The sequence below is a fragment of the Acanthochromis polyacanthus genome, chromosome 6 (genome assembly GCF_021347895.1).
Source record: "Acanthochromis polyacanthus isolate Apoly-LR-REF ecotype Palm Island chromosome 6, KAUST_Apoly_ChrSc, whole genome shotgun sequence".
In the NCBI taxonomy this organism is placed as follows: domain Eukaryota; kingdom Metazoa; phylum Chordata; class Actinopteri; family Pomacentridae; genus Acanthochromis; species Acanthochromis polyacanthus.
The window spans coordinates 1,761,628-1,788,844 of NC_067118.1; the positions used below are offsets into that span (position 1 = coordinate 1,761,628).

General features: G+C 40.6%; 1 protein-coding gene and 1 long non-coding RNA gene across 5 annotated transcripts in view; one reads left to right on the forward strand and one right to left on the reverse strand.

Moving 5' to 3' along the window:
• Positions 1 to 20,488, reverse strand: part of LOC127534586 (NACHT, LRR and PYD domains-containing protein 12-like) — a 286,575-nt gene extending 266,087 nt beyond the window's left edge. The window contains exons 1-7 of the mRNA XM_051950173.1: positions 20,430 to 20,488; positions 20,279 to 20,308; positions 19,898 to 20,047; positions 16,333 to 16,405; positions 15,947 to 16,172; positions 14,000 to 15,794; positions 6,090 to 6,263 (exon numbers count right to left, since the gene is read on the reverse strand). Coding sequence (XP_051806133.1) covers positions 6,090 to 6,263; positions 14,000 to 15,794; positions 15,947 to 16,172; positions 16,333 to 16,405; positions 19,898 to 20,047; positions 20,279 to 20,286 — 2,426 coding nt within the window. The 5' untranslated portion in view covers positions 20,287 to 20,308; positions 20,430 to 20,488. The remainder of the gene's footprint in view (positions 1 to 6,089; positions 6,264 to 13,999; positions 15,795 to 15,946; positions 16,173 to 16,332; positions 16,406 to 19,897; positions 20,048 to 20,278; positions 20,309 to 20,429) is intronic.
• LOC127534592 (uncharacterized) overlaps positions 1 to 27,217 on the forward strand; it is a 116,580-nt gene that overhangs the window by 72,558 nt on the left and 16,805 nt on the right. The gene's annotated exons all lie outside the window — the stretch shown is intronic.

Sequence of the window (27,217 nt, forward strand, 5' to 3'; positions counted from 1 at the left end):
ATCAAAACGCTGATGGTCGCCATGGCCACGCCATTTGGCTTCTGGTTAAACTTTTGATAACTTTTCCAAACCAAGTCCTGCTGTGTGGACTGACAAAATTTCAGGTCTCCTGGAATTATCCCCTAGGAGGTATTAACTCTCAAAAATGAGAAAAATCATCAAAAATCTCACAATTAATCCAAGATGGCCGACTTCCTGTTGGGTTTAGGACATGGCTCCAAGAGGCTTTTTTGTGCGTCCTGATGTGCTCTATAAGCCTCCCAAATTTCATGGATGTAGGTGAAACGTGCTGGGGGGGCTGTTTGTTAAAAATACTGTAGGGGGCGCTATAGCATGTGCAGTGCCGAGATGCATACAGTGTTGTTCCTTGGGTCAATGGTGATGTGTGTGGTAATTTTTGTGAGCATTGGAGTATTCCTAACCTGTCAGAAAGGGCTTTGTTTTTCATGGCGATATTTGGTTGCTACGGCAACAGCGTTGCATGAAATGTCACACCCTTCACAGTGTGTGATTGTCAAGAGGTGAAGACTCGACTGACCAATTTCCAGCATGATATCACCAAGTTTGGGGCCATTGTACCTGAAAATATAAGGCCTTAAACTTACTATTACCAACAGGTGGCGCTATGACTTTTTCAAAATTTATGAGTGTGGATGTGTTCAGACTGGACCTGGTATCCAGCATGTGAAGTCTGAGGCAGATAGGATGTTGTTCAGCTGAGATACGAATCGTTAAATTTTCACTGCGAAACATCGAAATTGGTTTGGCCGCCACAGACACGCCCTTTGATGACAAGTCACCATTTTCACTGGGATGCATCATCAATGTGTTTAGGCTGTTGTCACTGCATTTGAAGTGAATATGATCAACCGGGTAACAATAGGGCATGAAAGTGTAAAAGATGTCTATTTCCTGAAACCACAAGGTGGCGCTATGACTGTCAATGAATATCCCTATGTGGATGACATCAGGACAGGACTGTCATCATACATGTAAAGTTTCAGGCAGATTGGAGCATGTTGAGAAGAATTAGACACCACTTCCTGTTTCATGGCGAAGGATCAGTTGTTTGAGGCTCCGCCATGGCCACACCTTTTGGCTTCTGGTTGAGTTTTTGATAACTTTTCATCAGAAAGGTCTGGTGCATGTACTGGCCAAATTTCAGTTCTCTCAGACTTATCCACTAGGAGCTATAAATTTTGACAAATGTACAGCAAATTCAAGATGGCCGACTTCCTGTTGGGTTTAGGGTGTGGCTGTGATTGACTTTTTGGTGTGTCCTGATGTGGTGCATATGCCCACCAAATATTGTAGCTGTAAATAAAACATTGTGGAAGTTGGCCTAATGACCACTGTTTCAATTTTGCAGGTGGCGCTATAGAGCCATTTTTTCACACATATGCGCAACTCCCATAAAATATCAAATTTTTCGCCAGTCCTGATGTGCACGCCAAATTTCACGCGTTTTGGTTCATGATAAGGCCGCCAAAAAGGCAAGTCATTTCCCGAGGAGCGATTAAGTTTGAAAAATTTACAGCAAATTGAAGGTGGCCGACTTCCTGTTGGGTTTAGGGCGTGGCTGTAATTGACTTTTTGGTGTGTCCAGATGTTCTGCATATGCCCACCAAATATTGTAGCTGTACATGAAACATTGTGGCAGTTGACCTAATGACTACTTTTTCAAGTTTGCAGGTGGCGCTATAGAGCCATTTTGCCACGCACATGCGCAACTCCCATAAAATATCAAATTTTTCGCCAGTCCTGATGTGCATGCCAAATTTCACGCGTTTTGGAGTATGATAAGGCCGCCAAAAAGCCAATTTACTTTACGGGAGAAAAAAAAAAAAAAAAAAAAATAATAATAATAATAATAATAATAATAAACCCTAGGGTTTCAATAGGGTCCTTGGCACCGCTGGTGCCTTGGACAGTCGGTGCCCTGGCACCGCCTGTCCTTCGCACCCTCGGTGCTCGGACCCTAATAATAATTAAAGCTGCAAGCAGCGATGGACGGGTCCTCGCATCCATGCTGGTCGTGAATCCACGCACGTCCACCAGGTGGCGCTGTGACTGAGAGGGTATGTCGGCCTCTGAATCGCATCTGGACCAGAGTCCAATCATACATTTAAAATTTCAGCCAGACTGTAGCATGTTCAGAGCAGTTATAGAGCATTTCCTGTCTATCCACCAGGTGGCGCTGTAACTCAGAGTGTATTTCACACAGTGGATGTGATGAGGGTTGGACTCTGATCACTCATGAAAAGTTTCAGGCTGATTTGATCATGTAGAGGCCAGTTATACAGCATTTACTGTCCCTCCATCAGGTGGCGCTGCGACTGAGAGTGTCTGTTGGCCTGTAGATGTGATCAGGATTGGATTGTGATCACACATGGAAAGTTTGAGGCAGATTGGAGCATGCAGAGGAGAGTTATACAGCAGTTGATGTTTCATGGCGAAGCATCAAAACGCTGATGGTCGCCATGGCCACGCCATTTGGCTTCTGGTTAAACTTTTGATAACTTTTCCAAACCAAGTCCTGCTGTGTGGACTGACAAAATTTCAGGTCTCCTGGAATTATCCCCTAGGAGGTATTAACTCTCAAAAATGAGAAAAATCATCAAAAATCTCACAATTAATCCAAGATGGCCGACTTCCTGTTGGGTTTAGGACATGGCTCCAAGAGGCTTTTTTGTGCGTCCTGATGTGCTCTATAAGCCTCCCAAATTTCATGGATGTAGGTGAAACGTGCTGGGGGGGCTGTTTGTTAAAAATACTGTAGGGGGCGCTATAGCATGTGCAGTGCCGAGATGCATACAGTGTTGTTCCTTGGGTCAATGGTGATGTGTGTGGTAATTTTTGTGAGCATTGGAGTATTCCTAACCTGTCAGAAAGGGCTTTGTTTTTCATGGCGATATTTGGTTGCTACGGCAACAGCGTTGCATGAAATGTCACACCCTTCACAGTGTGTGATTGTCAAGAGGTGAAGACTCGACTGACCAATTTCCAGCATGATATCACCAAGTTTGGGGCCATTGTACCTGAAAATATAAGGCCTTAAACTTACTATTACCAACAGGTGGCGCTATGACTTTTTCAAAATTTATGAGTGTGGATGTGTTCAGACTGGACCTGGTATCCAGCATGTGAAGTCTGAGGCAGATAGGATGTTGTTCAGCTGAGATACGAATCGTTAAATTTTCATGGCGAAACATCGAAATTGGTTTGGCCGCCACAGACACGCCCTTTGATGACAAGTCACCATTTTCACTGGGATGCATCATCAATGTGTTTAGGCTGTTGTCACTGCATTTGAAGTGAATATGATCAACCGGGTAACAATAGGGCATGAAAGTGTAAAAGATGTCTATTTCCTGAAACCACAAGGTGGCGCTATGACTGTCAATGAATATCCCTATGTGGATGACATCAGGACAGGACTGTCATCATACATGTAAAGTTTCAGGCAGATTGGAGCATGTTGAGAAGAATTAGACACCACTTCCTGTTTCATGGCGAAGGATCAGTTGTTTGAGGCTCCGCCATGGCCACACCTTTTGGCTTCTGGTTGAGTTTTTGATAACTTTTCATCAGAAAGGTCTGGTGCATGTACTGGCCAAATTTCAGTTCTCTCAGACTTATCCACTAGGAGCTATAAATTTTGACAAATGTACAGCAAATTCAAGATGGCCGACTTCCTGTTGGGTTTAGGGTGTGGCTGTGATTGACTTTTTGGTGTGTCCTGATGTGGTGCATATGCCCACCAAATATTGTAGCTGTAAATAAAACATTGTGGAAGTTGGCCTAATGACCACTGTTTCAATTTTGCAGGTGGCGCTATAGAGCCATTTTTTCACACATATGCGCAACTCCCATAAAATATCAAATTTTTCGCCAGTCCTGATGTGCACGCCAAATTTCACGCGTTTTGGTTCATGATAAGGCCGCCAAAAAGGCAAGTCATTTCCCGAGGAGCGATTAAGTTTGAAAAATTTACAGCAAATTGAAGGTGGCCGACTTCCTGTTGGGTTTAGGGCGTGGCTGTAATTGACTTTTTGGTGTGTCCAGATGTTCTGCATATGCCCACCAAATATTGTAGCTGTACATGAAACATTGTGGCAGTTGGCCTAATGACTACTTTTTCAAGTTTGCAGGTGGCGCTATAGAGCCATTTTGCCACGCACATGCGCAACTCCCATAAAATATCAAATTTTTCGCCAGTCCTGATGTGCATGCCAAATTTCACGCGTTTTGGAGTATGATAAGGCCGCCAAAAAGCCAATTTACTTTACGGGAGAAAAAAAAAAAAAATAAAAAAAAATAATAATAATAATAATAATAATAATAAACCCTAGGGTTTCAATAGGGTCCTTGGCACCGCTGGTGCCTTGGACAGTCGGTGCCCTGGCACCGCCTGTCCTTCGCACCCTCGGTGCTCGGACCCTAATAAACCCTAGGGTTTCAATAGGGTCCTTGGCACCACAGGTGCCTTGGACAGTCGGTGCCCTGGCACCGCCTGTCCTTCGCACCCTCGGTGCTCGGACCCTAATAATAATAAACCCTAGGGTTTCAATAGGGTCCTTGGCACCGCTGGTGCCTTGGACAGTCGGTGCCCTGGCACCGCCTGTCCTTCGCACCCTCGGTGCTCGGACCCTAATAACAATTAGAAGGACTTGATGGTGGCCATATGAGGGTTTGAACTACTGACCTTCAAATCAGCAGTCCAGAGACTTAACCATTGTTCCACTGCTTCCATGTTATATTCTACATGAATATGGGTTCCTACAATTCAGCCAGAATTATCAGGTATGTTTCTGTACGGTGTTTCAAATTCATGCTCCATGTGCCCCCTTTAAACTTGGAGCACCTGCCCCTCCAAAGGCCTCTGCACGGCCCTGCTGTAATGAGCAGCAAAAGTCAAAACAGAACTCTGGTTCACGTCACTTGACAAACAAAAATAGTCCTGCTTTATGAACAAAATGCAATAAGATTTGATTTGCAAACACTTTAAACAAATAAGGTACTTTTTAACAGCAGTATTTCCTTTACACAGCAACAGTTAAAATATTTCTTTTAAACCTCAACTTAAACAATAACGGAGTCAAATTAGTGGTGGGACGACAATAAGACAGTTAATTAATTAGAGGCTTTGTGATTGTTTAATCTCCATTTATGGCATTTTTGTCAAATAACTATCTGACACAATAAGTAAAGTTAAAATTAAATTTTACAAAATTTCAAATAAATTTTGGTTGACAATTGAATAGATGAATAGACATATACGTGAAGTTAAAAAACTAAAATGTTTGTTTCATTTACATTTATCTACATTTTTCATCTGTCTGCTACATTCACAGATTACTGCAAACTCAAAGTGACATTAGAGCAATTACATTTATCATTAGAAGATTTTTTGTTCACTCAAGCACTTTCAATGTCTTGAAAAGTGTTCTATTATGGGATGGCTACACTGTTTGCCGGTACCAGGACTGTCATAGCTAACGTTAGCTCTGGTGCTAACAGCAACATGTTTTACATTGAAGTGATCTGTCGACTTTAAGTGCTGCAGTGATCAGAAAACTAAAACTACGCTTTTATCCAAGCTGCCATCGGTAAGATTTTTAAAAGAACATTTTCCAGCCAACAAGCTCAATGAGGTCTGGTCTTCCATCACTGTTCACCAAACTTTCTTGTGGCTGATTCACTCTGCTTCCTGTGCATCTTGTTCACGACTGGAAAACAGACTTTAGGTTCATTAGGTTCAGTGTTTCTGGTGTGACAGAAATTATGGAACTCAGAAAGGTGGGATTAAATTAAATGCATTATTTTTTTATGTGTTATTTTTTCTGTAACTAATTAATCAAAGTTATTGCATTAAAATCCAAGTAAAATCAACATAACGCTACAGAACTCTACTCTCCACGCCACCGGTCTCCACACTGACAGTGACCCAAAAACGAAGGATTCACTTCATGAGATCAGCTCACACTAACATCAGCTTCAGCTTCTGACTGACACTAATCGAGTCCAAGTCCACCAAAGTTCCATGTAGCTGAATATATAGAAAAAGCATCAACAGACAGTGAACTGACCTGAGAGTCTCCAGTTTACAGTTTGGACTCTGCAGTCCATCACAAAGATGCTTCACTCCTGAATCCTGCAGGTTGTTCCAGCTCAGGTCCAGTTCTATCAGATGGGAGGGGTTGGACTTCAGAGCTGAGACCACGACTTCATAGTGACTCTCTGAGAGTTCACAGTCAGAAAGTCTGTTATGAGACATAAATGACAAAACATGTTATTATGAAAAACACTTTAGATTTCCTTCATGCATTTGAAGCAGAACATTTGGACACATCAGTGGTTCAGCTGATCTTCTCTGTGTTTGACATGAAACTGAATTCTCATCAGCCTCTCTCACACCTGCACACTTTGAATCTGGAATCATTTGATATAAATCTATAGAATGTAAATGTTGAATCTGCAGATGGAGGACAGAAGATGGAGTTCCATTCAGGCTTCCATACTGTCCACAGTCTGTCAGTGTGATCTGATCCCACATCTGACTCCACAAAGGTCTCAGGAGAACATCTGGATCAGGAGAACATTTTCTGTCCTGTTTTTACTGGATTCAGGATATTGTGACTGAGTTGAGCTCAGTGAACATTTGAAGTAGAAAGATGATGATGTCTCTGCTGTGGACCTGCTGCTGTCAGCTTCACCTCCATCACTCAACATTTACAGTCTGCTGTCAAACGCTACACAAACCAAACTGATCACTGGACAACATCACACCTGAACATCATTAATATGAACATCAGGAAACATTCTGATGTGATGACAGACCACTGAGTCAACTTTTGTCCTCAACGTTCTTTTATGAACTTCTGAAAAACTTGTTCAGCAAAAACACAAAGAACAAACCAGTAAAGTTGAATCATTTCCACCATAAAGTCTCACAAACATGTTATCAGGGTTTGGAGCATTAAAAACACAACTCTGAGTAGGGCTGCACGATTATGGCCAAAATGATAATCATGATTATTTTGATCAATATTGTAATCACGATTATTAATCACTGTTGTTCATCATGTTACAGAAAATATCTGTATTTTTATTGCACTACTTTTAAGCGAACAATATATGAAGCGTTTTCAGTGCAAAATGAAACTTTAAATAAGAATAAATGATAAATAATAGTAAAATAAAATTTGCTCAAGAATTTAAAATTTACCAAGAGATAACTGAAAAAAAAGTGCTCTTCAGAGTGCAATCACAAAGTGCAACTCAATGGAAACAATTACACTTTGGAGAAATAATTGCGTGAGGGGATCACATATTTATTGTCCTGTGTTTTGACTATTTTTCTGAAGCCCTCGTTGCTGACTGTATTTATTGGACACATGTCTTTGGCCAAATAAAACCATATTGCGTCCGTTATCTCTGTGTGTGTTTGGGAGGTAGCTGATACGGTGTTGCCCGATGCAGGGTCGCTGTAATGGTTGTCTGGGTTGCCGCTGGACACGGACGGGGATTTTGTGAATCAACGTTAGCTTTAGCCTTCATGCATTCCTCGTATTTGCGTTTGTGATGTTTTTTCAGATGGTTAAATAGATTAGTTGTGTTACTGTGCGGGGCAGACACAACTCTGCTACACTCTTTACATGTGACTGGTTCTTGTTTAACGTCACTTGCCCTGAATCCGAAACAAGTCCAGACGATGGATGCTGATCCGTTTGGAGGCACTAGCTCCTCACCATGATGCTCCTCATCTCCAAATGCTGCTGTACTTTCTTCTCCAGACATGACTCGCTCTCATCAGCCCAGTCCACTGAGTGATTTGAGGCTGCCGCTGCCTGCAGGGGGCGCTCGCTTGTTATTTAGGCAGCTTAATGAAGCCTTAACCATGTGTTCGCCTCCTGGTGGTTGGCTGACTACTGGTTGACAAGGCGCTTGATAAGATATGCACCAGAGCCCACATTTTAAATGTAAATATCACCAACGATCAGGTTAATTTAATTGTGGCAGCCAAAATCGTGATCGCGATCAAAATTCGATTAATTGTGCAGCCCTAACTCTGAGCTTTGTGTGAATCAGATCTCTGGAAACAGTCTGACTTCTACCATTCTGCTCTGATACATTCACACCTCTGAGCATTTCCTGATACCACTCTTCTCTGCAGCAACAAGACACAAAACACCAGAGTTTCTCTCGCGGTCTGTCAACAGACAAAATTTACAAAGAGAAGAAATACAGAGAAATTCAAGAAAACTTCATAAACAGCTGATAATATTTAACATCAGAGATAATACAGATGCTATTCTAAACTCTAAAGAAGAGTGAGAATAATCAGCTAAAAGCTGTTTATCTGATCATATAAAACCACTTTCAGAAGCTCCTCATGTAAAAAGAACTTCAGTGAAAACTGTCAAAGACTCAACATGTTGTGATGAAATGATGCTGTGATAAAATCTGGACCAGAACCTCTACAGTATATTCTGAAATAAACAGTACAGACTATTACTCACATCTGTTATCTGACTGTCAGTATTATTGGTCATTAATAGAGAGACAAATGTTAAGTAGTGAATTATGTTGATGTTTATTTCTGATAATTAGAGATGTTAACTGAATAGTCGGGGATGTCTTATCTAGATGTACTTTGACTTCAATAATGTCCTCAATGTCAAACAGAGTCATCTCTCTAAAACAAACCTCAAGTCTGCCTGAGTCAGTTCAAAATCAAATACAGACTAAAACATGTCACTCTAGAGAAACTTTCTGCTGATGGATTTCAGTCTGACAGGTTGTAAACAGGACATTCACATTCCTGCTGCTGGAACTACTTTCTTCAGTGCATCCAGCAAATCCTCCTTTTGAAACACTTTAAAAAGTCCCAGTGGGACCATGAGCTCTACTGACTTCACCTTAATTGTAGCATCCAGCCTGAGCCTCCACCTCCTCTAATACACCTGCTGTCTGCATCCAGCTGCTGCACAACAACTGCATCCTTTCATCACCATCATCATTTAGACCCCAAAGCAGTTGATGCTGTCAGCAAAATGGCAGAATGACTTAGTGACTTCATAGGCTGTATTGGGACAATGGAAAAAGTGCCTAGAAAGTGAATTTCGTTCCACTCATGTAGATCTACATGAACTCTGCTTTATAAGATATATCTATTGCTAATTAGTACCCAAAAAAGTTTCTGCTCACCGTTTCCAGTCATTTTTTAATAATTAGCGTTTTTGTGTCAGTCTTTTTTATACTGTGGCGTAGTGATATTTACACGGGCGAACTAGGATTTGCAGTACGTGCAGGGCTTTTTGGTCACGTGGACCAATAGGAGCCAAGTTCTGTTGCTGTGGTATCAGATCAAAACAACATGGCGTCGACTGCATCTACCACAGATACAGGAAAGATGACGAAAAGAAAAGAAAGACAAGGAAACCGCCTTCAAAACTGACTAAAAAAGGATCGAAAGGATGCTATATGCATAGGAGTCAGTTTAGGGGGGGACGGCGGGGACGTGTCCCCCCCCCCCACTTTTTGTCAGGGGTCATTTTGTCTCCAACACATTCAAATTCTTCACATGTAAGTCGTTGTAAACCCAGTTATTTTCAGTAGTATAGAAAATTCCGACGCTCCTGAACGCACCATCCGCACTCAGCCGAGAGTTGCACAGACACTCAGCACACCTTCGTGAGGTTTTAAAAAAAAAAAAAAAAAAAAAAAAACGCGCAGATGCTCAATTTGCGCCTGTGCCAAGTGGAAGCTCCGACCAGAGGCGTGCAGGGGCAAAATTTCGGCCCGGGAGAATTAGTACTATAGCGGCCCACAGACCCCTCCACCTGCATGTACCGATAGGTCAACAGGATGAGCCCTTGCCCTTGGCGCGGCGGCTGCGAGTTCGAGCCTAGCCTGTGGCATTTTACCGCCGTTCTTCGACATTTTCTCAAAGTGCTGTGGTCTCCGTCCCCCCACTTTTAAAAACAAACTGACGCCCTTGGCTATATGCATCTCACAGATGTCCAGGGCGAAGACGTGCAGGACTTTACACGGAAACGGTGGGAAACTTACACAACCTGCGTTAGACAGTGGCTTTCTCCGGTTGTACAAGGCTGTTGAGCTGAAGGAGGACACCAGCGTGCTTTTGCACATTAAAGAAAAAGACTGTGTGGCCCTGGAGGTGCAGTACCACAGGACCTGTTACGCACAGTACACAAAGTTTTTGTCAAGGCCTATGGAAACAAGTACTGCAACCCCAGATGAAGCGTGAGTTATTACGATGGATTAACATTTTATTAAACATTGTACATTTCAAAATGAGGCATTGACAAACAACATAGTCTTTAGTTTGTTTAACTGTAGTTCCAAAAACCTATTTGATAATTTTATTCAGGAAAAATTGGTGGAATAGACAGGCTTAGATAATCTTGATTGGATGATTATGTAAATATGACATGGCTGCAACAGTTTACACATGGTTTGTGTGTGTGTGCGTGTGTTTTTCAGAACTGAAACACCATTCACTGACAGCTACAATTTCTTCTGTGAGACTGTCATCCGTCAAAGGATTATAGTTGACCAGGAAGTGCTGCGAATGGACAAGCTAAGAAAGACATTTGTGGACATAGTGAAGAATCAAGAGGGTCTTGATGATTCAGAATACAGGTAACCGAAATATCATGTGTCTCTCTCACGATTCTTGTAAACAAAAAAAGTAAATACTACAGGGATAATTGTTATTGACTTATTCTCACAAAAAAGGGTATGTGCGTATGTTTATGTAAACACACACGTGCATGCTCACACACATACTCATCTTTCCCCATATTTTTTGTGTTTCAGGCAGGATCTACTGAAGAGGAGGCTGACCGTGACTTCCCGCAGCTCACTTTCCACTGCCCTGCCAAGAGAAACATCAGTGAACTTGTTTTTGTTGAGACACTGTCAGCTGATAGACTATTACAAAAGATACCTCCACAGTCAGGTACATCTACTGAGTCCACTGAGGTAAGCCAAGCTGAAAGCCAAACTGAAAGTGACAGGGAACACATGGCTAGCACAACATCTGGACAGAATACTACTGATGAGGACACTGTACAGTGCAGGCTTGATCTTAAAGAGGGTTCTCAGTGACTCTCCAGGTATGACGTGCCCCTGGCCTCCCACCGCTGACAATTTAAATGTGTCTGATGCTCAATCTGTTGTGCCAGAAGAACTATATAATCTAATTGCATGGATTATAGGGGCATCAGAAGAGGCAACAGGAGTGGGTTATGTCGATATTCCCGATGATGTTAGGCTAAAAGTTCCATCCGTTTGTCAAGACATTGTTTACCTTGCATCTAAAGGTCGACAGCAGACACCAAAGTCATTGTGCCTTGGGCTAACTGTACGCCATTTAACAGGATCATCTAATCTTTTGTCATTGCTGAGTAGACTAGGACATTGTGCTTCATGGAACACAGTACTCAGTCTAGACACTAGCCGAGCTGAACTACAACCGCTAGAGAATAGAGCCAAAATCACAAAGGGTTTCTCAAAGAAGGTGCCTACAATACTGGTGTGGGACAACATTGATTTTGGGGAGGAGACACTGTCTGGTGGTGGAACCACTCACCATACAAATGGCATTATGCTCCAAAGTTCTGTCACTGAAATGAGTCAGGATCAGACAGACTGCCGCTACAGAAGGCAGTTTACACATTCAAAGCACCCCCTAGCATCCCTGTAGAACACTACCAACAGTCTAAAAGACAAGGGCCACAGAGGTTCTCACAAGGAAAGTGTTCCATTGCAGGCAGAAACGTACAGGTTGAATACTGTGTCGGCTGCCAAAAGTGAACTGGCATATGTTTTATTAAAGTATGCAGATGCTGAAGCATGCACAGTGCCAATCTGGACAGGTTTCCATGCAATGCTTCAATGTAATGCGACTTTGCAAAAGTCAGCATTGTATTATCTTCCAGTCATTGAGGCTTCACCGACAGAGATGTCAACTGTTAACACAATTCCGAAGAGAAGTGTTGCAGTTGCAGATCAGCTAGAACTGGACCAGGTATTAATTTTTGACCAAGCTATATATGCCAAAGCTCAACAAATCCGCTGGAAAATGACGATTTCATGAAGCGGCTAGTGATTCGACTTGGTGAGTTTCATACATGCATGTCTTTCCAAGGTATTTTAGGAAAAAGGTTTGGTGATGCAGGATTGCAAGATATACTCATTGAGTCAGAAGTTGTTGCCCCAGGATCCATCACTGGGGTGATCAGTGGTCATCAGTACAACCGCAGCATGAGGGCACACAAACTTATGGATGAGAGTCTGCAACGTATTTGTATGTGTATTAATCTATATTTTCATATTCAGAGACACTGTCGTATTTGAATAAATGTTTTATACCATACTTGTGAATGACTCTGACCTTTTGTGCATTTATTTTTTTGTCTTATTCCATTTTTGCCATTTTTCCGATTTAGGAGGGTGTGGTAGCAATTCGGTTGATTTTCAGCCATTTATGGCCATGGTGTGCATTTTTTATTTTATATCTTTCATTACACAGTAGGTTGTGATATTTTTAATATATGACACATAAAACAAGCAAAAACAGCAGCACCAGATTTTCGTTTTTTGGGTATTCTCATAAAGATACATTTCTGGCTGGTGACAAAGTTCAGACAAATATTCTGAGTAGAACTTTTAACCCAGAGTCTAGAAGGGTATTGTCTATGAAAAAATGCATTGAACACATAGATCCAGCATAGTGGAGCGAAATTCACTTTCTGGGCACTTTTTCCATGGTCCCAATACAGCCTAAACGCAGGTTGTGTAAGTTTCCCACCGTTTCCGTGTAAAGTCCTGCATGTCTTTGCCCTGGACATCTGTGAGATGCATATAGCATCGTTTCGATCCTTTTTTTTTTAGGAACTTTTGAAGGCGGTTTCCTTGTCTTTCTTTTCTTTTCGTCATCTTTCCTCGTATCTGTGGTAGATACAGTCGACGCCATGTTGTTTTGATCTGATACCACAGCAACAGAACCGGCTCCTATTGGTCCACGTGACCAAAAAGCGCTGCACGCACTGCAAATCCTAGTCCGCCCGTGTAAATATCACTACACCACAGTAAAAAAAAAAGACCGACACAAAAACGCTAATTATTAAAAAATGACTGGAAACGGTGAGTAGAAACTTTTTTTGGGTACTAATTAGCAATAGATATATCTTATAAAGCAGAGTTCATGTAGATCCACATGAGTGGAACGAAATTCACTTTCTAGGTACTTTTTCCATGGTCCCAATACAGCCTATGAAGTCACTAAGTCATTCTGCCATTTTGCTAACAGGATCAACTGCTTTGGGGTCTAAATGATGATGATGATGAAAGGATGCAGTTGTGCAGTGGAACGAACCAAAACAATCTCGTTCACCCAATACAGCTTATCATCTGACCTTAGAAAACTGACCTGCACCACTACATGGACAGACTTCTGCTGTTTTAAAGTACTTTGCCTTCGGATTAGCAGAGCTCTGCATAGATTAGCTCATCCAAAGATGTTGTTGTGATGAACGTTACTGATAGAGTTTGACGTGAGTCAGTACGATGGAACGTCGACTTCATTTGCATGAAGTTAACGTCAAACCCTCTTTAAATGTTCTTTCCATACGGCCAGCTTCATCAGTCACTTCCATTAATTTATTTTACATTTCAGGACCTAAATGTCAAAACCAAATAAAAAGTCCTCCAACAGAAAAAGCTGATGTCTTTAGCTCAGTGATCTCACCTCTAACTGTATGTAAAGGATGAAGGAGAAAATTTGTGACTGACATTTTCACAGCATTTGAAACGGCTCAAGAACATCTGAGACTAAACACAGCTGACATGTTATGTTTGGAATAAATAAATGGAACATTCAGAATAATGAGATGTTCTAATGAGAAGATCTGAAGAACTGAACAACTGATCTACACTGACTGATCATGTTCATCACATCTGGACTCACCGAGCCTTTCTGCAGTTCCTCACAGCTGGAATCAGCCTCCGTTTTCCCTCCTTTGATGTTCTGTACTTGTTCAGGTTCAACTCATCCAGAACCTCCTCTGACATCTGCAGCATGTAGGCCAGAGCTGAGCAGTGGATCTCAGAGAGTTCCTTCTCTGATCTGTTCTTTGACTGAAGGAACTCTTGGATCTCCTGATGTACTGAGAGATCCTTCATCTCCATCAGACAGTGGAAGATGTTGATGCTTCTGTCTGGAGACATTTCATCACTGTTCATCTTCTTCAGGTTGTTGATGACTCTCTGGATCATTTCTGGATGGTTCTCTGTCTGATCCAGCAGACCTCCTAAGAGTCTCTGGTTGGACTCCAGACAGAGGCCATGAAGGAAGCGAACAAACAGGTCCAGGTGACCATTTTTACTTCTCAGGGATTTCTCCATGACTCTGTTCAGGAACACATCCAGAGTGTCTCTCCCCTCATCTTTCCAGTCTTTTCCCAGGAAGTCTTCCAGAACCTTCTCCTTCCTGTTGGTGTAACAGTGGAACATGTAGACTGCAGCCAGAAACTCCTGAACGCTCAGATGGATGAAGCAGAACACCTTGCCCTGGTACAGTCCTCTCTCCTCTTTAAAGATCTGTGTGAACACTCCTGAGTACACTGAGGCTGCTTCCATATTGATGCCACACTCTTTCAGGTCGGATTCATAGAAGATCAGGTTTCCTTTCTGCAGCTGCTCAAAAGCCAGTTTTCCCAGAGACTCAATCATCTTCCTGCTGTCTGGACTCCAGTGTGGATCTGTCTCAGCTCCTCCGTCATACTTGACCTTCTTGACTTTGGTCTGAACCACCAGGTGGTAGATGTACATCTCAGTCAGGGTTCTGGGCAGATCTCCTCCCTCTCTGGTTCTCAGCAGCTCCTCCAGAACTGTAGCAGTGATCCAGCAGAACACTGGGATGTGGCACATGATGTGGAGGCTTTGTGCTGCTTTAATGTGGGAGATGATGCTGCTGGCCTGCTCCTCATCTTTGGATCTCTTCTTGAAGTACTCCTCCTTCTGTGGGTCAGTGAACCCTCTGACATCTGTCACCATGTCCACACAGTCAGGAGGGATCTGATTGGCTGCTGCAGGTCGTGTGGTTATCCAGAGGCGAGCAGAGGGAAGCAGATTCCCCCTGATCAGGTTTGTCAGCAGCACATCCACTGAGGTAGACTCTGTAACATCAGTCAGGACCTCATTGTTGTGGAAGTCCAGAGGAAGGCGACACTCATCCAGACCGTCAAAGATCAACACAACCTGGAAGTCTTCAAACCTGCACATTCCTGCTGCTTTGGTTTCACTGAAGAAGTGATGAACAAGTTCCACCAAGCTCAACTTTCTCTCTTTCAGCACATTCAGCTCTCTGAAAGTCAATGGAAACATGAAGTGGATGTCCTGGTTGCTTTTGTCTTCAGCCCAGTCCAGAGTCAACTTCTGTGTTAACACTGTTTTCCCGATGCCAGCCACTCCCTGTGTCAACACTGTTCTGATTGGTCCATCTCTTCCAGGTGAGCCTTTAAAGATGTCTTCTGGTCTGATGCTTCTTTCTACTCTGTCTGCTTTCCTGGATGCTGCTTCAATCTGTCTGACCTCATGTTCATCATTGACCTCTGCAGTCCCTCCCTCTGTGATGTACAGCTCTGTGTAGATCTCATTCAGGAGGGTCGGCTGTCCTGCTTTAGCGATGCCCTCAAACACTCTCTGGAACTTCTTCTTCAGACCACATTTAAGTTTACGTCTACAAACTGCAGCGGCAAGTTCTGAATGAAAAAACAACATGAGATCAATGAATAAATGACAGCAAACATTACAGTAGTTCATCCTCGTAAAGACTGATTGTGTGAAGATATTGTGAGATTTTAGTAAATGTTCTGTTGATCAGCAGCTTCAGTCTTTACACAAATCCTCTTACTGCTCTGCAGACAGTCAGCCAGCTTCTCCTGCTTCATCCTCCTCAGGAACAACACTGTGATCTGCTGAAACATCTCTCTGCTGCTCCTCTGATCTTCATCATCACCCTCCAACTCCTCCTCATCCTCCCTCTGACTCTCTGAGCATTCTGGGTAATCTGGACTCACAACCTTCTGCATCTTCTTCAGCTCTTTCTTCACAAAAGTCACCATGTTGTCCTCCAGCAGCTGGAACAGAGAAATGTGTGAATGAGTCCATCAGAGTGAAATCATGGAGCCAAACATCAGATCCATGTTGGACACACTGACAGTCCACTGGTCTACAAAGAGCAGCATGGAGACGCCTGAACACAACAGATGGAGAACAACTTGTTGTCCATGAACTCACCATGAATATGGAGTCCAGGTGAAGCTGCTGGTCAGACTGAACTCTGGGAACCTCTGAGTTCTGCTGCTCCACTCTGTGGATCAACATCAACAGTTAGATCTCAGTACATCTGTCCACACAGACAAATTACATCAGATGAAATGCATTTATACAGCACATTTCTGACAGATAGGTAGAAAAAACATATGCAGACAGACAAAACAAATTATAATAGACATTATAAAATTAGTCAAATCAATGAGTAAAACAAAATAAAATGCGATAAAATACTAGAACAGGCAGAAGAGGATAATAACTTGTAAGATCAAATTTTAAAATAAATATGAAATCTTTTTACCATTGAGAGCAGCCAAAAGCCATTGAAAACATGAACATCAAGGTTTTTCTTGAAATATTATCAGACTGAAAGAGGAAGGCTTCTCCAAAGCTTTGGACTCTGACACGACTGTAAAGGTTGGACCTCCCAGCAGCCTCAGTCATGAACAGTTATTAGCAGTTGGTCTGATCAAGCTGACATGAGGCTTTGAGGTGGAGGAGGAGCAAAGAGGTTCAGAAATGTCCCCAGGCTCCAACCCTTGCATGGTTTCATACATACTTCAGGAGGACAGGTTTAAAGCTTTCCTTGTTATGGTCCTGCTCCTGTCCATGTTCTTCTCAGTGTTTCTCTCTTCTTTTTCCTTCCTTTTTTCTGTCTGCCATCTCTTTCCCTATTCTCACTCTCTCTGGTCTCTCTCCCCTATATCTCTCCCTCACTCGTCCCATATCATCTCTCTCTCCTTGTCTCATACCTCTGTCTCTCCCTCTGTCTGCATCTGTTGGTCTCTGTCTTTCTGTCTGTCTCACTCTCTCTCACCTGCCTGCACTCCTGATTACTGCTCTGTGATTCACCTGCACTGATCAGCTCATTTACCTCACCTGTCTTCAATTACACCACCACTATATAAACCCAGCTCAGTCACTGACTCCCTGCTGGACCATAGACTCTTGCTTTCTGCATCATCTCCATGCTTCATGGACACAATTCTACCCCTGTACTCCCACTGGTTCCTGTTTATTTCCTCCACCTGGACTTACCTTCCCTGTTTGGATTCCCACCTGTTTCTATTCTGTCTCCAACCTGCTGAAACTCTGTTTTGTGTTCCACCTTTTCCCAGATTTCCTGAGCCTGCTCACCTTCCCCTTCAGTTTTGTTCCTTCTTGTTTTAACTACCCAGTTTTGTTGGAGTAGTTTAGTTTATTCATTTGTGGTTTACTTAGATTTTCCTCTCTGTTGTTAGTCCAGAGTTTTACTGATTTTGGTCGTCTTGCCTTTTTTTCCAGTTAGATTTCGTCAGCTTTCAGTCCTTCATCTCTGCCAATCCGTAGTTCCTCCCTAGCTTGCATCCCTAGGTTTGTGTTCATTCTAAATAAAGTTCCATTTTCTGCTACAACCAGCTTGTCTGCTTTTGTGTCTGCATCTGGGTTCTCAGACTTCCCCACGTAATAATCCTTTGTTTTGGTGTCAGTTAAAAATAATTATTTATAATTAATTGAATTTCCCCTCAGGGATTAATAAAGTTATTGTATTAAAAGTCTGGCAGCAGAATTCTGCACCAGCTGCAGACCAGACAGTGAGGATGGACCAATACCAGATACAGTAAGTTACAGCAGTCTAACCATGAGGAAAGGTTGTGGCTATCAGCCTGATATTGGACCATTATCTCTGTTGGAATTCTTCCCATTTCCACTATCAGTGTGTTCATGTTTTCTTTGTTACAGGAAACAACAGCAACCTCCAGACAGCAAACTACTGCATGTAGAATCAAACAAACACAAGTTTAGCTGCTGGATCACACAATATTGCAGCGCTAATAGTTTTTTTTTGCAGGGATTTATCATTTTAATCACAGTGGTTGTCTCTCTGCATGTTAATGTTCCACCACAACAAGTCCAGCTGTCACTATGTTCAATAATAATGGATTCATTTGAAGAATAACAAGTCAGAGCGTTTTTCCCATAACAGAATGATGGTGTGGTGCAGCCTGTATGTTCCACAGAGTGGGCTGGAAAAGCCAGAAGATTAAGATAAGATCAACTTTACTGATCCCTCACCAGAGAAATTCACACATAACAGCTGGATATAGATAAGACAGAAAGAAGCACTAGAACTACAAAGAGATTTAATTTTATTTAACTTTCATTTCTCCAGATAATCTCAATGAGAGACCTGTCCTAAAACAACAAAATAAAAGAACACTGAGTCACTGACAAACAACACTAATGGACCTGTACTAGACAATACAACAATACAACACTGAGTTACAGACTGACAGGGTCATGACAAAACACAACATGGACATTAAAATGGATGTGCAAAAGTGCCAAGCAGTAAAGTTTAAGAGTAAAATCACTAAGAATTGAGACAAAAAACACAACAAAAACCCATCATGATAAAATGAAGTCTTTGCTGCTTTTCTTTCTTTACAAACAGAACATTGTGATGCTTTTGGTCAAACAGAACATGGACATATTGAAGTTTCACAGACTTATTAATGCACTAAATCAATCATCTGATCAATCGATAATGAAAATGTTTCTGATCTGTCACACTGCATGTGATGACATCAGCTCCTAGTGACCTCATTAACATGTGACTGGAGAGAGAACCAATCAGAGTGAGCTACACTCCAAACAACATGTTTCACTTTGACAAGAGAAAAGTCTTTAAGGAGGACGACTGCAGCTGAAACATTAAAAGATTTCTGATCAAAATGGTAGTTTGAAATAAAGCCTTTAGCAAATCATGAATGCTGCATTTTAGGATCTGAGTTCAACAACACTTCTCAGAGTTTAAACTGTGTGTCAGTGGTTTTACAGATTCCTGCTGCTGTTACAGTCACAGTTTGATGCTGTCTCATGATGGAGCTTCATCACTTGTTTAAACCTTTTACACAGTAAACATTAAACTGAAGCTTGACTCAAACAATTACATCACAAATCAAATCAATCAAACAAATGTCCACCAGAAAAAAATGGAAAAAGACATTTACCACAAACCCTACAGCCCTAATGAGGACTAATCAATACGTTAATCAATCTTAACTCAGAGAAACTGCTCTAAAACTAATCAGATAAGAAACACAACACCAGTTTACAGAGAAATAAAGTCCAAACTTCTTCCCTCTGGCTTTAAGTTCACTGACCACAGCACAACTTCTTCACTTTGTCAATGCAACAATCCCTAACCAGCATCCACAAACCTCCATGAAGCCAAATGTCTCTCCAGGACATCACAGCAGTGTTCACTGTTTGCTATTTGTCCTCCTCCATCCAGCAGCACCTGAAACCTGAGTGCAGCTTCCTGTCTACTCTGTTTGAGCCAAAGCACAAAGACGCCACCTGCTGGATCAGCTGGTGTCCTGCAGCTGCTTCACCACAGAACCACAGCATCCATTCTTTCCTCTCTGACAGGAACATTTCCATGGATGTGACAAAGACTCAGCATGTGTTTGAGGATTCATTCATGAAGACAATAAAACTGATTCACTGACATTTTATACAGTTACAGCATTTATATATCAATTACCTCTGAGCAGCAGGAGCTCCATCTCCTTTAAAGTCAATTAAAAAACCCTTTGAGTCATCGCTCTTAAAGGACACACAGCTGGGTCCAGGTCCTGGTCCTGGTTCTGGTCCTGTTCCTGGTCCTGGTCCTGGTCCTGGGTTCTGATGGATCCTGGTACACAGACATGAAAACCAGCAGCTCAGTAAGTGCAGCACAAACCAGCAGCTTGACAACAACCAACACAGCTGGAAGTTGAAGCAGCACCAACACCAAGTCATAAATCAGAGTCCAGACTAGCATCCTGCTGGAGCTGCTGTCAGGATGCAGCTTCATCATTAAATCTCTTTATTGGACTCCATCCAGAGTTCACACACAACTGTGAGGCTCAGCTGACTGTCATACCTTTCCATGTTGGTGAAAACCTGCAGCCACCTGAGGACACAAACACACAAAGTTCAGCCGTCAGTCTTCAGTCTCAGTCAAACACACAGCTGACTGGATCTGAACATTTCATTCTGTTTCTCAATCAACTCATCCCAGACCAGCGACCCACCAGCTGATTGTGGACGTCCACAGCAGCAGACAAACGGCAGCTTGTTGCCGACAAACACAAATCAAAGGTCCACTTACTCAACTTGTTGCAGTCCAACAGCTTTCTGCTCCTCTCCTGAGCTCCACCGTCGTCCTTCTTCAGCTCTGCAGGAACCAAACAGCTCAAAGCACAAACCAGTCTGAACCTGCACAGATCAGAGGTCAGCTCTTTATCCTTCTCATATCAGACACACAATCAACCCTCCCAGTCAGATCAGCTTTATTTCAATACAAGTACAGTCAGACTCAATAATCATCTTCATAATGAACCTGAAAGCTGAACTTAGAACTCGTTTCAAAGCCTCACTTTGAGTCTCTCACACCCAACTGGAAAACACAAAAACCAGTTGTGTTGGTTGTTGTATTCTGAGTTTTTATCTGAGTTCTCAGAGTTCTCAGCTGATTGACTTCAGATAAAGTCCTGACTTTAACATCCATGTAGACTCTGAGAATGAAGCCTCAACTCTGCATTCAGTTCACTGTTAGACTCTAAATCTAATCTTTTAATCACAGCCTCCATCTTGTTCTGACATCCAAACTCAACATCTCATCGCTTTTCCCCCAAACCCTCTTTTGTCTCATCGTATTTTTAATAAGGTCTGAATTTACAGTGATGGACTTCTGGGTCCAAACAGAATCAGAAAACTAGAAGTTTGTCAGTGAAAAGAAAACTTGGAATTGAAATATGTCTCATAAAACAACTTGTGTTGGCAGTGAAAGAAAAATGTTTGTGAGAAAAGTTCAACTGAAAGATAAAACACAGATATTCACAATTATTTCTGTTTTTGTATTCTGATGTGATTTTAAATGAGAGTTTTCTGATTTATTCCTTCAAATCTGTGTTTTATTGTTGTTTTATCTTGATGCCAGTGTTGTCTGTTATCAGTTGTGTTTTCTTTTTATTAAATTTGATGTGAAACAACAAACTATAACGTCTCTGTTGTGGCTCCAGACTACAGAACATTTGGTAAGAAGTTTCATTTCAGTAAAAGTTTTTATCTGATCATGCAGAAACTACATTTAAGGAAATATTCCATTAATATTTACTTCAGAGCCAGTTTCTCTGTATAAATTCACCTCATTATGTAAAGTGTGAACATAAAACTGAATCAAATGTCTGTAAATAAAACTGAATGAATGTTGCTGGTGGTGGTAGAAAGTCTGAAGAACTGTGAGCTGACAGGTTGCTTTGCATTAGAACAAAACTCCCACATCATCAGAACTGCTCACATCTTTGGATTTATGACAAGTTCTAGGAATATTTTAAAGGAAATGTCTCCCAGTTTCTATCCATCTGCAGCTGCTTTTATCTGGTCAAACACACAACTGAATGTCTGTACCGACAGCAAAGGTTTGTCTTTGAGGAATTTAATGTTTCTTACAACTCAGTAACTGTGACCAAAGACGTGTTTGTAATTTATAGAGTAATTAGCCCTGACATCATCATTAGAAGCTTTTAAACAGGATGTTTCTGATGGTTAGGCTGCATGTTTTTAACATGTCTGATATCTGAGACTAATCTGTTTTTAATATCAATATTTTTATGTTTCTGTAATGGTTAATCCACCAGTATGTCTAAGTTCTTTCATCAAAATGACATCTTTGATGCTAAATATAACTATTGTTGTTTGCCATGAATTTTCAGATTTAATGCTTTAAAAAGAAGTAGTAAAGCACATTATTATTCTGTGATTAAGATGCCAAATTATAGATATTTTCTTGCATTCCTGAACAGAAAAACTAGATTTAGTGGTTGTATCTTATTTTGCATTCATTTCTGACTTCTGACTGAAATTTGGTCATAAAAACGTGAATTCAGTTTGAAATTCCTCCCTTCTGTTCAACATGGTGAAGTGTAAAGTGAATTATTCAAGTAAATTATGAATATTACACATAGAATACTGCAGTAAATAATGAATGTTACAGGTAAATACTGCGGTAAATCCATAGGTAAACTCTGCACATGTACTATGGATAAAATACTGCAATGAAAACAGAATACTACAGGTAGAATACTGCAGAAAATGATGAATCCTAAAAGTAAAATACTGCAGTAGATGATGGATACTACAGGTAAAATACAACAGTAAATAATGATTTTTAAGGTAAATACTGCAGTAAATCAGGAATAATCCTGCAGTAAAAGATGACTTTACAGGTGGAAATTTAGAGAACATGATGACGATTACAGGTTGAATTTTGCAGAAAATGATGAATATTACAGGCAGAAAATTGTTTAGAATTATGAACAATCCAGGTAGAAAGTGCAGAAAATGATGAATATAACAGGTGGAATAATGAAGAAAAGGAAGAATTTTACAGGTAAAATTCTGCAGTGTAAGATGGAAAATACAGATAATTACTGCAGTAAACTATGAAATTTTCATTTAGAATACTGCAGTCAGTGATAAATATTACAGGTAGAATACTGCAGTAAATGAATAATTCAGGTGAAAATTTGAGGAAAATCATGAATATTACAGGTTGATATTCTGTAGAAAATAGTGACTTTTACAGGTGAATAGTGCAGAAAATGAAGAATAATAGAGGTGAGAATTCTGCAGAAAATAATGTCTATTACAAATAAATTCTGCAGAAAATTATAAATATTACAGATAAATACTGCAGAAAATGATGAATAGTACAAGTGGAATAGTGCAGAAAATGAATGTTAAAGGTTAAATTATGCAGATAATGATGAATATTGGAGGTAGAATTCTGAAGAAAATGATGAACGCTACAAGTAAAATTCCACAGTAAGAGACAGAAAACACTGGTAAATACTGGAGCAAATGGTGGATACTGTAGGTACAATACTGCAGTAAATGAAGAACATTATACATTATGCAGAAAAAAGTGTGGAAGACTTTCATGTTGAGGCTCTGATGCTTTAATGCTGCTTCTCTTCTTTCTTCTCTGACAAACCAGGAACTGCTCACTTCTCTTAATGATGGTCCCTCCTACAAACTCAGCTCTACACTCCTCCCCTCTTCTTTAACCTCTTTATTCTATCGCAGAGTCAAAGTTCAGCTGTCCGTCTATACACACCACTTTCTATGGAGGTCATTAACGGGAAGAAAAACTGATAAGAAGTCATTACTGGGGCCTGCAAACATTCACAAACACCTAAAATGTGCCACAAACACTGGAGCATAGATGACTGGAGGAAGGTACTCTGGACAGAAGTTTGAACTCTTTGGTCAGCATCATGGTGTTTATGTTCACAGAAAAGCTGGAGAATGTTTTGATGCTGGATGCACTGACCCACAGTGAAACACAGTGGAGATTCATTGTGGTATGGAGCTCCTTTTGTGGGTTAATTAGTTCAAATGGATGATTATTGTGAAGAAGAAGGTGGACCACAACATCTTGGTGCATCATGGAATCCTTTCTGGATTGAACCTGATTGATTGTGAATGCAAATACCAACAAGACAACGACCCCAAGAAGACTTCAAAGCTGTGCAGAGACTACTGGACCAAGAAAAGGAATCTGGAGTTCTGGAATTAATGGACCAGCCAAGTAATCGTCTAGACTGGAATCCTACTGAACAGATCTGGGATTTATTGAATTCAAAATAGATCACACAAAAGTTTCATCCAAAGCAAGTCTCTGGGAACAGACAGAAACTATTTAGAACTCATTAACAAAAGAGAGTGTGGAAAAGTCCTTAAAAACAATGGAAGCAAGAATGTAAGCTGTTATCAGGGCCAAAGGAAGTTATTGAAAATATGAAGATTTAAGATTACCATAAGGACTGTTTAGTTGATCCAGTTTGTTATTTGCCTGATAAATAACAATATATTTTTTAGTTTAAGACAGGTTTTTGACAGATTTCTAAATATTTATGTATTTTCTTGTGTTAATGACAGATGGTTTAATAAACTTGTTGAGCACTTTTTTTATCATGTTAATCTTGAGTTTTCAGTGAATCCTAAAAATGTAAATCTGCCAGGAGTGCTGTATCACTACATGAACAACAGCCAGATTTAAATCAGGTTCAATCAGTTTGCTTGTTTTTACCTTGTATTCGTATATTCATATTATAAATCAGTGTCTATAGGACTCCTGATAATCTGTCCATGAACAATGTTACAGCTGCTGTATTGAGCTGAATGAAAGCTCCTAAATCTGGACTCATTTTTCAACTACAAGCTACAAAAGACTTCATAGTGATTTCAGAAAAGATGCAACAAAACCTCAGAATTATCTGGAGCAGTTCATCATTTCACATGTGACAGCTGGAAGACTGTAAAGGAAGAACAGCCAGAATCCCAAACAGCAGCAGCACACACTCATTTTTCTTTATGACTGAAGATGAACAAAGACAAAGTCAAAAATAAAAGATCACATTCAGTCACAACAGTGTGATAAAACACCACATGATTATATTTAGGGTTCATGTGGATTTAAAAGTACTGAATGTTTGAACTGTTTGGTTTAAAACTCCATTTTCTAAACAACCTCAGTGTCCGATCAACAATAATAAAGTTGAAGCTTCTGCTGTCTTCTGCTGCTGCAGTCAGTCAGCTCATTTAGTTCAAATATCACTGATTTCTACTAAAAGTCATCATCATACTCACTCTGTGTAGAAATTCAGTGACTCAAATCATTTCTGCATAAACACTTCAAACTCAAATGTCAGAGCCTTGATTTGAATTCAGTCCGTTGATTTTCCTGAGACACAGATCAAGAGCTGAAAGCAGCAACAATGATCAGCAAGAAAACCACGACTCAGCAATCTTCCAGTGTGCTTAAAAAGAATCATTATTTCTGGACACTTTGTTTTAGTTTGTGATAGAAAAGTAGCAGCAGCTTACCTTTAATGAGTCAGAAGATTTGAATGAATATATTCCTCAGATCACAAGACTTTCATCAGATGGACTGAACCGTTTGGTGCAATAAAGATGTTTTCCTGAACTGTGCACTAAATGTTTATTACAGGTCAAAGTCCTGCTCTATAAAGCTGTAAAACAATTCAGAGTGATGATACGTGACTCAGTCTGAAACTGGAATCATTCAAGGGAACCAGAAAAACATTTATTTATATGAATGCTGCAGTAATGTGTCTCTAGCTGTGGAAATGATAAACCTTGTGTCGTCCTGCTGGTCAAAATTAACCTGTTTTAAAGTTTGAAAATGTGAAGAAAAAAAACATATAAAAAAGTTTTGGTGGAAAAAAAGAAATGTTAAAAAGGTTTCTTTAGAACATTCATAAAAAAATCAACCAAAATCCAGCGAATTTCGCTGGATTTTGGTTGATTTTTTTGTGAATGTTCTGAAAGCAAATATTAGAAATTTTACTGATATTGATATAATCCCCTTAGATATTTTGAGGATTTTTTGGAAGATTTTTTTTGCCATATTTGGGGTATTTTTTTTTTAAATAAAACTTTTAAGGAATTATTGTAATTTTTGTTCCTGAAGGTTTTGCATGTGTTCAGAAATTTGAATGATTTTTTTGCTGAATTTTTGGCTTTTTTCAGATAAGAAACAATATTTTTTGGTGCCTGTAAATGAGGACAACAGGAGGGTTAAACCAAGGGTGAACTGTGATTATCATGTGTCCAATAAAGCTGTTCTCAATCATATATTTTCTGTTTCTGTTGTCAGAACAAGTATGAGACTAAAATGCAGCACATTAAAACTCCATGTTAAGCAGCAGTCAGGTCAGAGTCAGTTCAAGCTGGAGCTCTGCTAAAATACTGATTTTATAACCACAGTTAACATAGTTTGGTAAAATCTTTTGCCATCAGTGGTCTTGACATGCGGTGATGTTTCTGTTGATGCATGTTAGGGCTGGATCAGACACACGAGGTCCTTCTTTCCAGAGAAAATGTGTCCTGTGATGTAGATGAAGTCCTGTGCCCTGACTCAGTACGGAGAAATGATGCTGTGGCAGCGTAATGCACTTCTTTTCTTTGGACTTCATTTGTAAATTTTTGTGCTTTTCAGTTTTTCTCCATTGCTAAGACACATTCCTGGACAGCTGCTCTCCTTTTCCCTAAACTGTGAACACAAAACCCAATTTTCAAGCTCCATTCACAAAACCTCTGACTCTTCTTGCAAAACCAAACTTTCACCCCAAAACAGTTCAATCTGTGCTCAAAACTGAACTTTTCTGTCAAATCATGCCTCAAGTCAATCTAAATTAAATACTCTACTGAGTAGTCACTAAACACTACATAGAAAAAATGAAAACACAACGCTCAGGACATGAAGCTGTAGAAATAAATGTTTATTTAGGCTAAATGCATGTTGCAAAACTAAATACCTGGGCATTTGTAACACTTGTACATAGAAAAAAGAATTTGCAAAAAAACAGAAATGCTGTGCATTTACATGTAGCACTTGTATGTAAAAATAAAGCACAAAAATTTACAAATGAAGTACAAAGAACAGAAGTGCATTACTCTGTCACAGCATCATTTCTCCGTACTGGGTCAGGCCACAGGACTTCATCTACATCACAGGACACATTTTCTCTGGACAGGCAACGGAGGAAAAACCCCTGTCATGCCGTATCCATGCTCCTCTTCTTAGATTTCTGTCCATTGTAGTGCCTCACAAACCAGTGCTCTGGCTTATATGTACCCTCACATCATTAGCCACAAGTGTGATCAGTTTTGAGTTGTTGTGTTCAACCGGTGACGCCTGAGCTTTAACTGTGTTTGACTTTTGCCACCTGTGCTCACCATTATGCAACACAGGTGCATCACAATGACAATGTGTTGACAAGGTGTGTCTAAA